The 12,786-nt window shown below is 40.6% G+C and overlaps 1 protein-coding gene across 2 annotated transcripts in view; it reads right to left on the bottom strand.

Annotated features, from left to right (window-relative positions):
* ZFHX4 (zinc finger homeobox 4) overlaps positions 1-12,786 on the bottom strand; it is a 207,830-nt gene that overhangs the window by 166,884 nt on the left and 28,160 nt on the right. For both annotated transcript variants that reach the window (XM_077492895.1, XM_077492896.1), the window contains exons 2-3: positions 7,230-9,844; positions 4,598-5,100 (exon numbers count right to left, since the gene is read on the bottom strand). In XM_077492895.1, coding sequence (XP_077349021.1) covers positions 4,598-5,100; positions 7,230-9,798 — 3,072 coding nt within the window. In that variant the 5' untranslated portion in view covers positions 9,799-9,844. The remainder of the gene's footprint in view (positions 1-4,597; positions 5,101-7,229; positions 9,845-12,786) is intronic.

Below are 12,786 nucleotides of genomic sequence, written 5' to 3'. Positions count from 1 at the left end.
TTTAGGCTTCATGTACATTGCTGCTGGTAAACGGATGTTTAGGAGCAGTTGGGCGTTTTTTTTTTTCAGCTGCCCTGAACCTTCCTCTATGTTATCTTATCAGTACATGTACACGGGGTCGTTTATAGTCATTTCTAGGCAGCTGAGTTTAGAAACATTTTTTGGAAAGCAAAAAATGCGTTCAGGACAGATGTTCGGAGGCATTTGAGACACCAAACGCTTATAACAGCTTATAAACGCGGTAGCTCGCATTTAGACACGTTTCTATAAAGATGTTTTTAATTTCTGACTATTTGAAAAAGAAAGAATACACTTCTAAACGCAAATGCGGCTAAATGCGGCATGTAAGCGCAGCAAAACTGACATTCTTAAACGTGGGTTACTATCTGTTAAAGTTAAATTGTTCAGGAGAGGTTGTAAAACGTTCCGTGTACATTAAGCCTTACTCCACTCGTCTCCGTTTTCTTTCCTAATCAGGATCACTCTTCTATTTGCGACATGGTCTACTAACAGCAAACAGTTAAAAAGCAACTCAACTTGAGCATAATGAACTATTAGTTATTTGGCAGTGTAATCAAAGGTGACATTTAGGTAAAGGGTATAAGTTAAAATAACTTAAATATTTTTTTAGCTCCCCCTACACATCTTCTCAGATTACAGGCCAGCAAGCAGAGGAAGCTATGCTAGCTGGTTAAAGAGCCGTGTAACCCATTGTTTGCCGGAGTCACAAAAAACAAAGCGAAATAAACGTAATAGAAAATAGCAAAAAGTATGCTGCGTAACGCTGTGAAGTAGATGTATTATGTATATGTAGATTTCATTCTTTCTCTAAGGATTTTGAATATAAATGGCAATAAAACCTTTTAGCTTTAACTAGTTTTGTGATAACTTGTCAATAAAGAAATAAAAAATCTACAATTTCTCACTTGCGTTAAAAAATGTGCGATCTTTGATTCGCTATTGACGACTGGAGCGGATGGGTGCAGAGGGGCATACACCACCAAGAAGCAGCATCGTTTTTTGGGGGAGGTGGTGGGCCATAGATGTTTTTGTACAGGCATGGAGAGCAGTCTGTACAAATCATTGACAGGCTGTCAGACGTTGTGGCTGTAAGGATGCAACCACATGATTACATGCATAGAGGGGCGGATGAGCGGTCATGGACATGAACTGTCTGCGTCCAGCACTGCTCATCCATCCCTATGCATGTAATCACTCAGATGTGCAGTTATATTCATACAGCCACTGTGTCTGTCAGCCTTGATTTGTACAAACTGCTGGCTGTGGCTGTAGGCAAATACTTGTGACACCCAAATACACTCTTATTCGATGGTGTACACCCCTCTGCACCCATGTGCATGAAGTCTTAGTGAACAAGCATTCATCAAACAGATGAAAAACATAATATAAAGTTGAGCAGTTGGGATCTGTCAATCCACTCCTGGGACAGATAAAACTCCTAACAGACAGCAGAGCCAGGTTGGTGACCTGACATTCCCTTACTACAGTTAAGAAATACAGCCAGGTCACCCCCCTGCTGACAGCCAGTAATTGGACAGTGAAGGCACATTAGCCAAACCGTTATAAAACAGGACAGCACTTCTGCCTAATTGCATTATGCCCTGTACACACGGTCGGACAACAAAATCCATCGGATTTTATTAGACGGATTTTGTGCCAAACTTGTCTTGCATTCACACGGTCGGACAAAGTTATCGGAAAATCAGATTGTTCTTAATGATGTGACATACAACATGTATGTCGGGACTATAAGCGGGCCAGTAGCCAAACTGTGGTCTCGTAATTTATTCTGAGCATGCGTGGCACTTTGTCTGTCGGAATTGTCTACACATGATCGGAATTTAAACGATCGGATTTTGTTGTCAGAAAATTTTAGATCCTGCTCTCAAACTTTGTGTGTTGGAAATTCCGATGGAAAAAGTGCGATGGAGCCCACACACGATCGGATTTTCCGACAATACAATCTGATTGCACATTTTCCATTGGAAATTCTGACCGTGTGTAGGGGGCATTAGAGTTGTTGGCTTGAATCCCAACCGTGGCACTACCTGCCTGGAATTTGCATGTCCTCCCTATGCCTGTGTGGGTTTCCTTCCACACTCCAGAGATACTAGTAGGTTAATTGGCTCCTGTCCAAACTGGCTCTAGTATATGAATGAATGTAAGATAGGGACCTTAGATTGTAAGCTCCTTGAGGGCGGGGAGTTATGTGAATGTATACTATATATGTAAAGCACTGCCTAAGTTGATGGTGCTATATAAGTACCTGTAATAATTATCGCTCTGTTCACATTGCCCTCTCCTCCTGCCAGCCTTTCAATAAACATTTCATTTTTTTTCCATATATCTATCCTAGTTATATCTCTCCTAAGTGAGTATAAGGATGGCAGCTCCAGAAAATGCAAGTTAAAGTGTTACTAAACCCAGGACCCTGCATTCGATATATCTGGACTCCTACTGTACACAGAACATGGAAATGCAATTATTTTGGTAAAATATATATATATATATATATATATATATATATATACATAGCAGTCTTGTGACTTCTATCAGTGTCTGTTTAAAGTTTGTAGGAGTTTTCATACTGCACTAGCTGTCCTATCAGGATGCAGGACCCCTGACCCTCTGTCTGGACAATGCTGATTGGCCCTGTGTTGATCACATGCACTCTCCCAAGAAACTCTAACATTACACACCAAACTGAGCATGTGCAGCCCAATGTCCAGCATGTGCAGCCCAATGTCCAGATAAGACTGTCTTATCTGGACATGTCTTGGAGTCAGCGGAATAAGAGGGTGATCTGTGCATACAGGATCAAACAGCCTTTTTACGCAATGCAGAGGATTAACCCCTTAGGTTCCACAGTGAATACAACATTACTGTTGTGGGTTTAGTAACACTTTAAAAAACAATGGTTCCTTTTAAACATAAAGGTTGCAGATTTAGAAAAGCTGTGCTCATATTTCTGTTACTGTCGGTCTTGCTGCACCATACTTCATCTCAGTGTTATTTTCACATATGCAAGTGAAAATTTGTAGCAGACAAGGCCATAATTATTGATTCTCATCTAATGCACTCGCCTTTGTGTTAGCACATCTCTAAATTGTTCTTTAATTGAACACTTGAATCCCAACCATCTATGTGATACCAGTGTGGCTTGATTTCCGCACTATCTGAAAATATATTAACTGATGTAACCGGAAAGACAGTCCTGTTGAGCCATAGCTAACTCTATTGTTGACAGCATTTTTTTTCTTGTGGATCATTTTCTACACGAGGTGATGTCTGTGCTGGGTTCAGACATGCATGATGAATACTATTGATTATTGATTGTACATGGGAGGTGAACTTGCTGGTAAACAGGGCAACATTAGGCAGCCGTCAGCAGCCGGACTGACAGCAAATCATTTTACCAGTGGAGAGTTACTTAGCAGAGATGGGTGGGCTTATTGTACCCCAGGCAACCTCTGACAAGCATACTTACAGCCTTCATATATCACATATCCTATAGCATATCAGTGGCTTATTAGTGCAGCCCAAAACTTGGTCTTCACTTGGAGTACAAGTCCAGCCAAAATTGCTTAGTTGAGAAACAGGCAACAAGAAAATCTCCACTTTTTCCACCTGTATCCAAAACTATATACATTTTTTTTTTGCTGGAGTTACACTTTAATAAGACACAGAGCAATATCTGATATACTGCTAACTGCACATAATTACTCATAATTACTTAATTACACATAATTACTTAAAAAAAGGCATAAAAAGGTAACTATTATAAAAATATACAGTGTTCTGCAGTGTGCCTTGAAATCTTATTTTATGGTTAAAGATACATCTAGTACAGTCGTTGGTGATCTGCTCGTTCTAGTCTGCCAATGAAAACAAAACCAATCTATCCATGACACCCTTCATTGGGGCACACACCAAAATCAAAAGTTGCCATTCAGCATTTTAAAACAGCATAGTTTGAAAGAAACCCGGACATAAGAATTTTCTACAATATTCCATAGTTCGGTAATAACTGTTTTTCCTAAAAGCAGAGGATGATTATTATGCAAAATGTATTGTAAAGCACATTTCTGGAATAGCCCCTATTGTTTATACTTTTTTTTTTATTATTATTATTATACAATTCTCGTTAACTGGGATAGTGACAAGCATGGTGGAATTAGAATTCTAAGCAGTTACTGGCTAAAATTTCTGGTCTCAACACATACACACTAAGCTAACATGAGACCCTATCAATATTTATGTTGCTAAATAAGACTATGAACAACCACGCAAAAAGTTCTAACAAAAACAGAAAGGACACGAAAAACAAATCCACATAACAATGGTAATAAAATATCTCACATACAGTAACAATGACTGTAAACCAACTCTGTAAAGACACCCAAACTACAGCATCATACAGCATCAGTATTCATTGACTGTCTGTACTGCTCTAAACGGATAAAAGTTGAAATCTTATTGGCTGAAATGGGCTACTAATCGTTGTTGCTCATGGCACTGCTTCATCCCACAAGAGTATGTTAATTTGGGGGTATCTTTAACTTATACATGCTCTTACCTTGTATAACCGCAAGGCCGCCTCGTGCCTGTGATTGGTGGTGTGTAGGCGTAATTTATCCACGCTGTTGGTGTAGTAATCACAAGCATTGCACTTCAGATGCACCGGGTTGCCAATTGCGATGCACTTCAGTCTCCATTCATTGGTTTTGCCCCCTTCTTTGATATGAGCCACCAGTTGGTACTTTTGCATATGTTTATCAGTTTTGCAGTGGAGCTGGAAGTTGGCTTTCAGCTGCGTGTTGTAGTTACAAAGCTTGCACTGGTAGATGTCTCCAATTACAGCCCTCCATTCCTCTTCAGGCAAGGACCGTTCATTGCTCACATGCACATTCAAGGCCTCCAGACTGTCAGAGGTGAATCTGTTGCAAACAGCACACTGGTAAAGCTTCAACGCTGGGTCACTGATATAAGGTGACAGCTCTCCTGCAGTAAGGAGGGACAGGTCATCACCCATTAGCTGACCACTGGCAAGCCGAATTTCAGGCGGCAGCTCATTATTTACTACGGAGAAAAGGGGGAAAATTGAAAAAAAAAGGAACTTGAAGACCAGAAAGCAAAGCACACACAATGGAATCCGTAAAAATAAAGCCTCAACCAGGAATTTCTCTTCTCTGGAGCTTAAACTATAAAAAGCTGTAATAGGATTGAATCAGGATCAATTACAATCATCCCTTTCAACTTCTAAATTCCCTCATCAGATAGCTTTAATTACTCCTACTGGGCATGATGTCATTCAGGAATTTGAATTTTCAAAGCCAGCAGCGGTGATCAATAAAATAACAAAACAGGAATGCCCTATAAGGTCCCCTAATTCATTTACACAACACTAATTGTAGTTTCCTTAGGTTATCTACCTTTATAAACACTCTATTGTACAAATATAAAAAAAAAGTCCTGTACGGTAATCACAATGAAAGGTACATAGCAATTATTACCTAAAACATTAATCATACCAGTAAAATTACCCAGATGATGGTAACTAGATTAGGCACTAAAACAGCCAGAACTGGTCAGTGCACCCAAAACTCCAAAGTTAAAAATCTGCTGTTTGAGTTCCCTTTCTGCTGCTGCCACTGCAAGGAGATATCACTTTTACCACTGCAACAGAAGTGAGACTTCAAGATGAGGGAGCAGAGCTGCGTAATATGGATGGGAGTCTGGACCCCAGGAGCAATCACGGGATAAAATAAATAACTGATATGTAAATCAGATGTATATTTAGAATCTACCTACAACTGAAACATCAGTACTGGGTGGATTAAGCCTTTTGAATTATAGATCAATAGTAATAGTCTACCTACTGCTAGCTGTATCAACAAGCACTTTAAGAAAATGTAGGCATCCTCAGCACTACAATTATTAAGCTGTATGTATGCATTAAGAACATTCAGCTTTCCAATGTCTCAGAATCAAATTTTCTCATCATTTACAGTATTGTCTGCATAGGTTAGGGTTGCCACCTGGCCAGTATTTAACCAGCTTGGTAAGTAAAAGACTTTTCTTCTTTTTTTTTTACCAGAAAAGGTGGCAAACCTAGTACATGTTAATAGCCTATTTGACATATCTCAGTGTTTGGCACTCCAGTGAAAATGAATCAACCAGGAAACAAATGAAGCCATAACTTCAGACATGAATATTGTATCTATTAATTTTAGGCCATGGGAGTTGCCCTCACCCAATGGACAATATTGGTAAAACATGCGTTTAAAAAACGTAATTGACCCTAATGAAAAAATAGAAATCTAAAGCATCGGCTGCATCTTAAAGCCCATTTTACGATGCCAGTAATTCTCTATCTTAAATATCAGTCTAAACACATTATATACATCAATAAACATGACGTTTATTAAACGATGTCAGCTAAACAGTACACCTTTGATGCACAGGTTTTGACTTTTATATATACACCATAAAGCAGTGTGGCAGTTAAGAAAATGTATCACTTTTATCATGTTTGAGAGTTTCTCAACCACATGTACTTCCAGGAAGTATATGCTGCCCAATTACATCCCTTAAAATAGTTTGACATTTTAAGAAAAAAATATATATCAAAAGAAATCTGATCAATTTTTTAAAAGTCTTATATATTTATTGAGAACATTAATACAACTTGGGGGATGTGAAATAAATTGGGGTGTGTGGTAAATACTTGCTGTTATAAAGAATACCATGAAGCTGAGAAACTTTGTGTGGTACAATGCGGAAGGTATTATAAACAGAAACATATCTGCCTGAACAGAGTTTGGGTATTAGAAAAAGTCTGACTTTTAGTACTGGCGTTAGAGGCTACACAGTATTATCACATATTTACAATTCAGTAGAGTAAAGGTATGATTATCAACAATGTTCAAATCCATGCTTGCTAACATGTTTCCTGCTCACCTACCTTTACAGGTATTTTGTGGCTTAAACAATAATAGCAGTCAATAGAGTCACTGCTAAGGCATAAGATTTACAGTGGTGCTGACTATCATGATTTAAAAAAAACTGAATATTGTTTCTGCTCACAAACCTGAATTCACACTGCAGGCACACAGGAGATTGCTACACTTCAAATCTATCAGACAACATTATATATTTTATATTAAAAGAGAATGCCTAAGGTGCAGCAGCGGAGTAGAAATACTGACCAAGTCCTGGAGCCAGTGCTGCAGCTGTGGCAGGGTCAAGCTGGAATGGGTTTATCATCATCTGAGGGTCAGCTGGGCTTTCCAGTTTCATCCCAGTCAGGCCTATATTTTGGGCTAGGTAGTACTGATAAAGCTCTGCCTCAGCTGGTGCAAGGCCCAAGTGCAGATTGTGCTGGATCTGTTTCATGTTTTGTTGCAAAAGCATCATGTTGTGCATGTGCTTTTCACTGGTCATGTGAATACGAAGGTTTCTTGCCACATTGGTTTCATAATCACACACCTCACAACGCCAGGTGGGTTTTTGTTTTGGTTTAGAAGGAGATGGTGTCCCACAGCCACTGATGCTTGTGTTGGGTGCTGGGGATGTATGGCCATAGACCTGCTCACCATTCCCATTCTGTAGGTTCTGGACATTATTTAGGTGCTTGTCTGACTGCATATGAATACTGAGGTTGCCTTTGGTAGTTGTAGAGTAGTTACAAACCTCGCAACGAAAGGGTTTATAGCCACAAGTGTAACTTTCACCCCTGGCAAGCCGAGGGTGAGGCTGTCCAGTCTTACAATAAGCACAAGTGCCAGTTGACTCTGGGTGTTTCTCCTTCATATGGGCCTCTAGAGTCTGCTGATACTTATAGTGCCAGTTGCATTTGGGGCATTTTAAAGTTTTACAAGAGTTTCTAGAATGCATCATTGTCATGTGGCCACCAAGCGACCTCGAGGACCCCAGAACTGTGTCACACTTGGGACACTCTATACCATTTCCTGGTGAGCCCTCGTCTGTGCCAAGAGTGCTAGGTACAAAGCTGTGCTGGTGAGGAGTAATAGAATTTTCTTCTTCTCCTCTAACGGTTTCATTTGGTGAAAGTGAAGTTGCACAGTCCTTACTGGCACTTGCATCCTCAAAGTCCTTGCCACCAACGTTAAAGCTACTGGTAACATTGCTATTAGTTAAAAGTACAGCAGTTTGCTTTTTCCTTTCATCGGAAACCGTCACTGAGGAGGAAGAGGTACCCTTTTCAATAAATTTTAGCACACTGGATGATAAAGGAGAAATGCTTTGGTTTAAGAGCGGGAAATCTTTGCTACCAATACTATCTGCTAGGTCACCTAAAACCTCTTCTTCATCAAGTTCATTAGGATATGAATCTTCTTCTTCATCTACCCCTTCAACAGGCTCACTTTTAATGGGTAACTCCCCATTAGGATGTGAGCGACTGTTCTCTCTTTGCCTTTCACAGTTGTTGTCTTGGTCTTTACTCTCCACTTGTTTGTTGGAGTCAGACGATAAGTGGCTGTGGGACACAGAGGTAACTGGGGTGTTTGGTTTTGGACTAGATACGCCCCCTAGGTTTGCTTCAGCCTTTGGCATTTGGTTGACCCCATGGAACTGCTCTGTTGTGCTGGCAGGACTTGCACTACCTTTCAAAAAAGCAAATCCCGCCTGCAAAGAGTCACCATTTTCAACATGAAAAGCACTCCATAAACCATGGAAAGTTGAATCGGGGCCTATAAGGTTGGTAGTAGAAAAGTGGGGGGAAACAGAATTGGGTTTTTTTGGTTCCAGAAAGCTTATAAGAGGTTCTTTGTCCTTGCCAATCCCCTGTATTATGGCAGACACATATTTGTTGTTGAGAAGCTTTTGCTCCTCATCATTAAGGGTCATCCGATGATCATGCACAGCATGGGTTACAAATGACCTAATATAACCAAATGACAACTTGCACAAGAAACACATTAAAACAGGTTTCCTTTTCCCATCACTAACGCAACCGTCAAATTTAGACAAGTCCACATTGTTTGGAACATCTTTGGACACACAGGAGTTTTTGGCTGAGCCATCACTGGTAAGATAGTCTTTATCTCTCTTATGTCGGAGATCATAGACACGGAAACTGTGCAATACAGGACCAACTCCTGCTAATGCTGAGGTATTTGGGAAAGCCTGATCGGCTGTAAATGGTTTCCCGAGGGATGAAGCGATATGAAAAGTGTTGATGAGCTGTGGGTAGAAAGACATGGACGCTGAAACAGACTGATCACTCTTCTCTCCAGCCGCTGTAAGCGAGTCCAGAAACATTGCTGTAGAAAAGAGTTTACTATTTGCTCCTTGTTGTGCATTCTGCCCACTATCTTTGGAGTCCTCAATTATATAAGCTGATCCATCAGGCTGGTAAACTATGTCCCCTAGTAAGTTCTCCACATCACTGTCCTCTAGTTCGCTTACTTCGCTATCATTGTCGTCCTTCAAGACAGGAAGGCGAGCGTTGGGGCAGTGGTGTTCCATGTATTTTTGTAAACTGGGGAACGCAGTGGCGCATTCGTTGCAGGGTATCTCTTTAGCTGAAGCAACCTGAGTGGCAACTGCATTCTCTACACTGAAACCCAGTAATATTTCACTCTTGCACTCGTCCGTTCTCAGGTTGTCATCTGAAGAGCTGCTTTCCCTGTCAGGCTCCATCCCTGCAACTTTTTCTGGCACCTCATTATCAAGTTGTGTCGCTCCACATAGCTTTGATGTGCTCTGCCCATTTTCTTGCCTTGAGATAGTAGGAGAGTCACAGGTTTCCATGGCAATTGCTACATGTGGATCTCATTTCATCCCGCCTGTCAGGGACCTGGATAAAGAAATTGAGAGAAAACATTTATGTTACTGATATTAAGTATATCATCATTTATTACAGAATTAACACCACAAACAGAGCAGTTATAAAACTGATCTATTCATAAATCCATTAGTTAAATCAACCAATATTGTTGCATTAGGTTTTAGTTAATAAAAGTAATAAAAAAGTGAATTTAATCAGAATTCAATATGCTTGGATGTTACTTCACATTGCCCAAGCGTTACACCTTGTATTATTTTAAAAAATAAGGTTAAATAACTGGCATCCTATGAAAAAAGATAACATTTGTCAACTGATGTCAAATTTAGAATAACATTGATAATCAGACCCATGTTTTCATCTCATATCAGTCGATCAGAAAATTGCTTTTAAAAAGCCCCCCATATACAGCATTCTGCATGCTTAAAGTAGTTCTAAAGGCTGAAGTTTATTTACCTTCATGCATTCTATGAAGCTAAAAAAAAAACATTTTGTGTGCAACTCCGCCCTCCAGCCCCCCTTTTACTTACCTGAGCCCAATCTTGGTTCAGTCATGTGTATGAGAGTAGTGGCTCTCCCAGCTCTTTTCCTCCTCACTGGTTTCGCCATTGCCTCCTTCTGCTGTCAATCATAGCCAGTGAGGAGAGAAGGGGGGGGGTTGGGCTGAGCCACTCTCTGTGTGTCTTATGGACACACAGAATTGATCTTGGGAGTGAGCATACACAAGTGCCCTTATAGCAAACGGCTTGCTATGGGGGCACTCAGTAGGGAGGAGGAGCCAGGAGCACCCACGGGGGAACTGAGAAGACGAGGTGTGGGGCTTCTGTGTGCAAAACCATTGCACAGAGTAGGTAATATAACATGTTTGTTATTTAAAAAAAAAAATTACCTTTAGTATCACTTTGAGATTAGCCCCTCTCAGTTGGGGGCAAAGAAATGTGTAACAGATTTGGCCATCCTTGGTGGAGAGACAAAATGGTCTCTGAAACAACACATTCCAGTGTACCTTGAATGTCAGGGGCATGTTGGGCCTAGCATTACATTCCTTTCCTTACTATTTAATAACACAACACAAAGATCAGGGGTGTGTAAGAAACACCAAACACAGCTTAGAGTAAGCAGACTACTAAAATCTGATTTCTGATTGGTTGTCATGGGTTATGATAAAGCACCATGCGTTCTGCTATTACAAAAAGCCAAGGTGCGCTTCCTTGTTATTATGAAGACAATAGAACAGGTCAGATTTAATTTCTCTATTTGATTTGTATATAAATGTGTCTAGCAATAAAGGTCAGTTTGCAGAACGAAATCCAGAGTCATTTTGGTACAGTGCAGTAATCAAATCTAATCGTGTCATCTATGTCAGAAAGGGGAAATTATCAGATACATCAAACGATTTGCATAGATTGAAAATGAATCAAAATTAGTTTTGGTATGTGTGATGGCTAAAATGACAGTCTAATTGCTTCTGCATCAAGCATCACAAAGCTTGGTGTGTAATTTTAATCATTGATGAGTTACAGGTTAATTATGCTTAGGGAATGCAGGGAGATTTAAACCCTCTTTGAAATTATTTGATCACAAAGAGCATGACAGAGGAATCATTTTCTAATTAGTAAACATAGACATGTTTACCTTGGATAGGAAAGACTTTGCACAAATAACACTAGCAACAGAACACAAGGCACTTTTAAAAAAAGTATAACAGAATAAAACGATGGCTATTACTTATAGCAACATAACTGAATTACATTGGCTTTCGTTACCACTGTCAAAATGAGATATCCAGAGTCACAGTGGCTTAAACTGGCCATACATTGATGGAAATTTGGCCAATTCAAAAGGGACCAGCCAGATTTCAATTCATGTAGGGTCATTCCTGTTCCTGAGAAGTCAGTCTATCAATCAACTTCTCATAAATCGGCTTGTTGGAAAACTCTGCTTAGATCAGTGTATGCAGCCAATCAGCTGCAGCGCTGATTAGTGTATTCTGATGGTAGGGTAGTCTCCAATGTCTGAATACAATGACAACCCAGGGAGGATTCCCCCATCCACCTTGAATGTGTGGACTGGGGAATCAGTACAGTTGTTTTCCGTTTAGCCAGATGGCTGAATAATAAAAACTGAACCCTGTGTTAAGAGATTAGCAGGGCAGCAAGGTGGCTTAGCGGTTAGCACTTACGTCTTGCAGCACTGTGGTCCTGGTCGGGGCACTATCTGCATAGAGTGTGCACGTACTCCTCTGGCTTGTGTGGGTGTCCTCTGGGCACTCTGGTTTCCTCCCACATACTGGCAGGTTAATTGGCTCCTATGCAGGACTGGTACTAGTATGACATTCTACTGAGCACCCCTAAGATGGCTACCCCAACAGCAGATATAAGCATTTTGAGTCCCCAGGGAGAAAAGCACTATCGGAAAATAAATTAAAGTGGTTGTAAAGCCTAAACATTTTTTAACCTGATGCATTCCTTGAATTAAGGTTAAAAAATATTTAGCCGTCAGCATCCCACCTCAACCCCCCCCCCCCCACCATTTACTTACCTGAGCCCTTATTTGGTTCAGCGCCATGCACATCTGCAGATCTTCTCTCATCTTCTCTGGTGTCAAACAAAGCCAGTGACGAGGGCACAGGGTGGGGGGGGGGGGGGGGGGGGGGCGAGTCCCACTGTGTGTGTCAATGGATGCATCAGCAGGACTCGGGTGCAAGCACCCACAAGTGCCCTCATGGGAAGCAGCTTCCTATGGGGCACTGGACAGAGGGGAGGGGCCAGGAGTGCCAGCGGGGGATCCAAATAGAGGTTTGTAACCGCTCTGTGAATTCCACTGCACAGAGTAGGTAAGTATAGACATGTTTTTTTTTTAATTTACCTTTACAATCACTTTAAGTAAATTATTCTGTGAAATATCAAGTAATTTATAGCAACCAATTAGGTATAGGTTTGCTGAATCAGAGT

The sequence above is a fragment of the Lithobates pipiens genome, unplaced genomic scaffold, assembly GCF_037356315.1.
Source record: "Lithobates pipiens isolate NorthernLeopardFrog02 unplaced genomic scaffold, aLitPip1_a1.2 Scaffold_19, whole genome shotgun sequence".
Taxonomy (NCBI): domain Eukaryota; kingdom Metazoa; phylum Chordata; class Amphibia; order Anura; family Ranidae; genus Lithobates; species Lithobates pipiens.
Note: the sequence above shows the minus strand (reverse complement) of the source record. Positions and strands in the feature narration are given on the sequence as shown.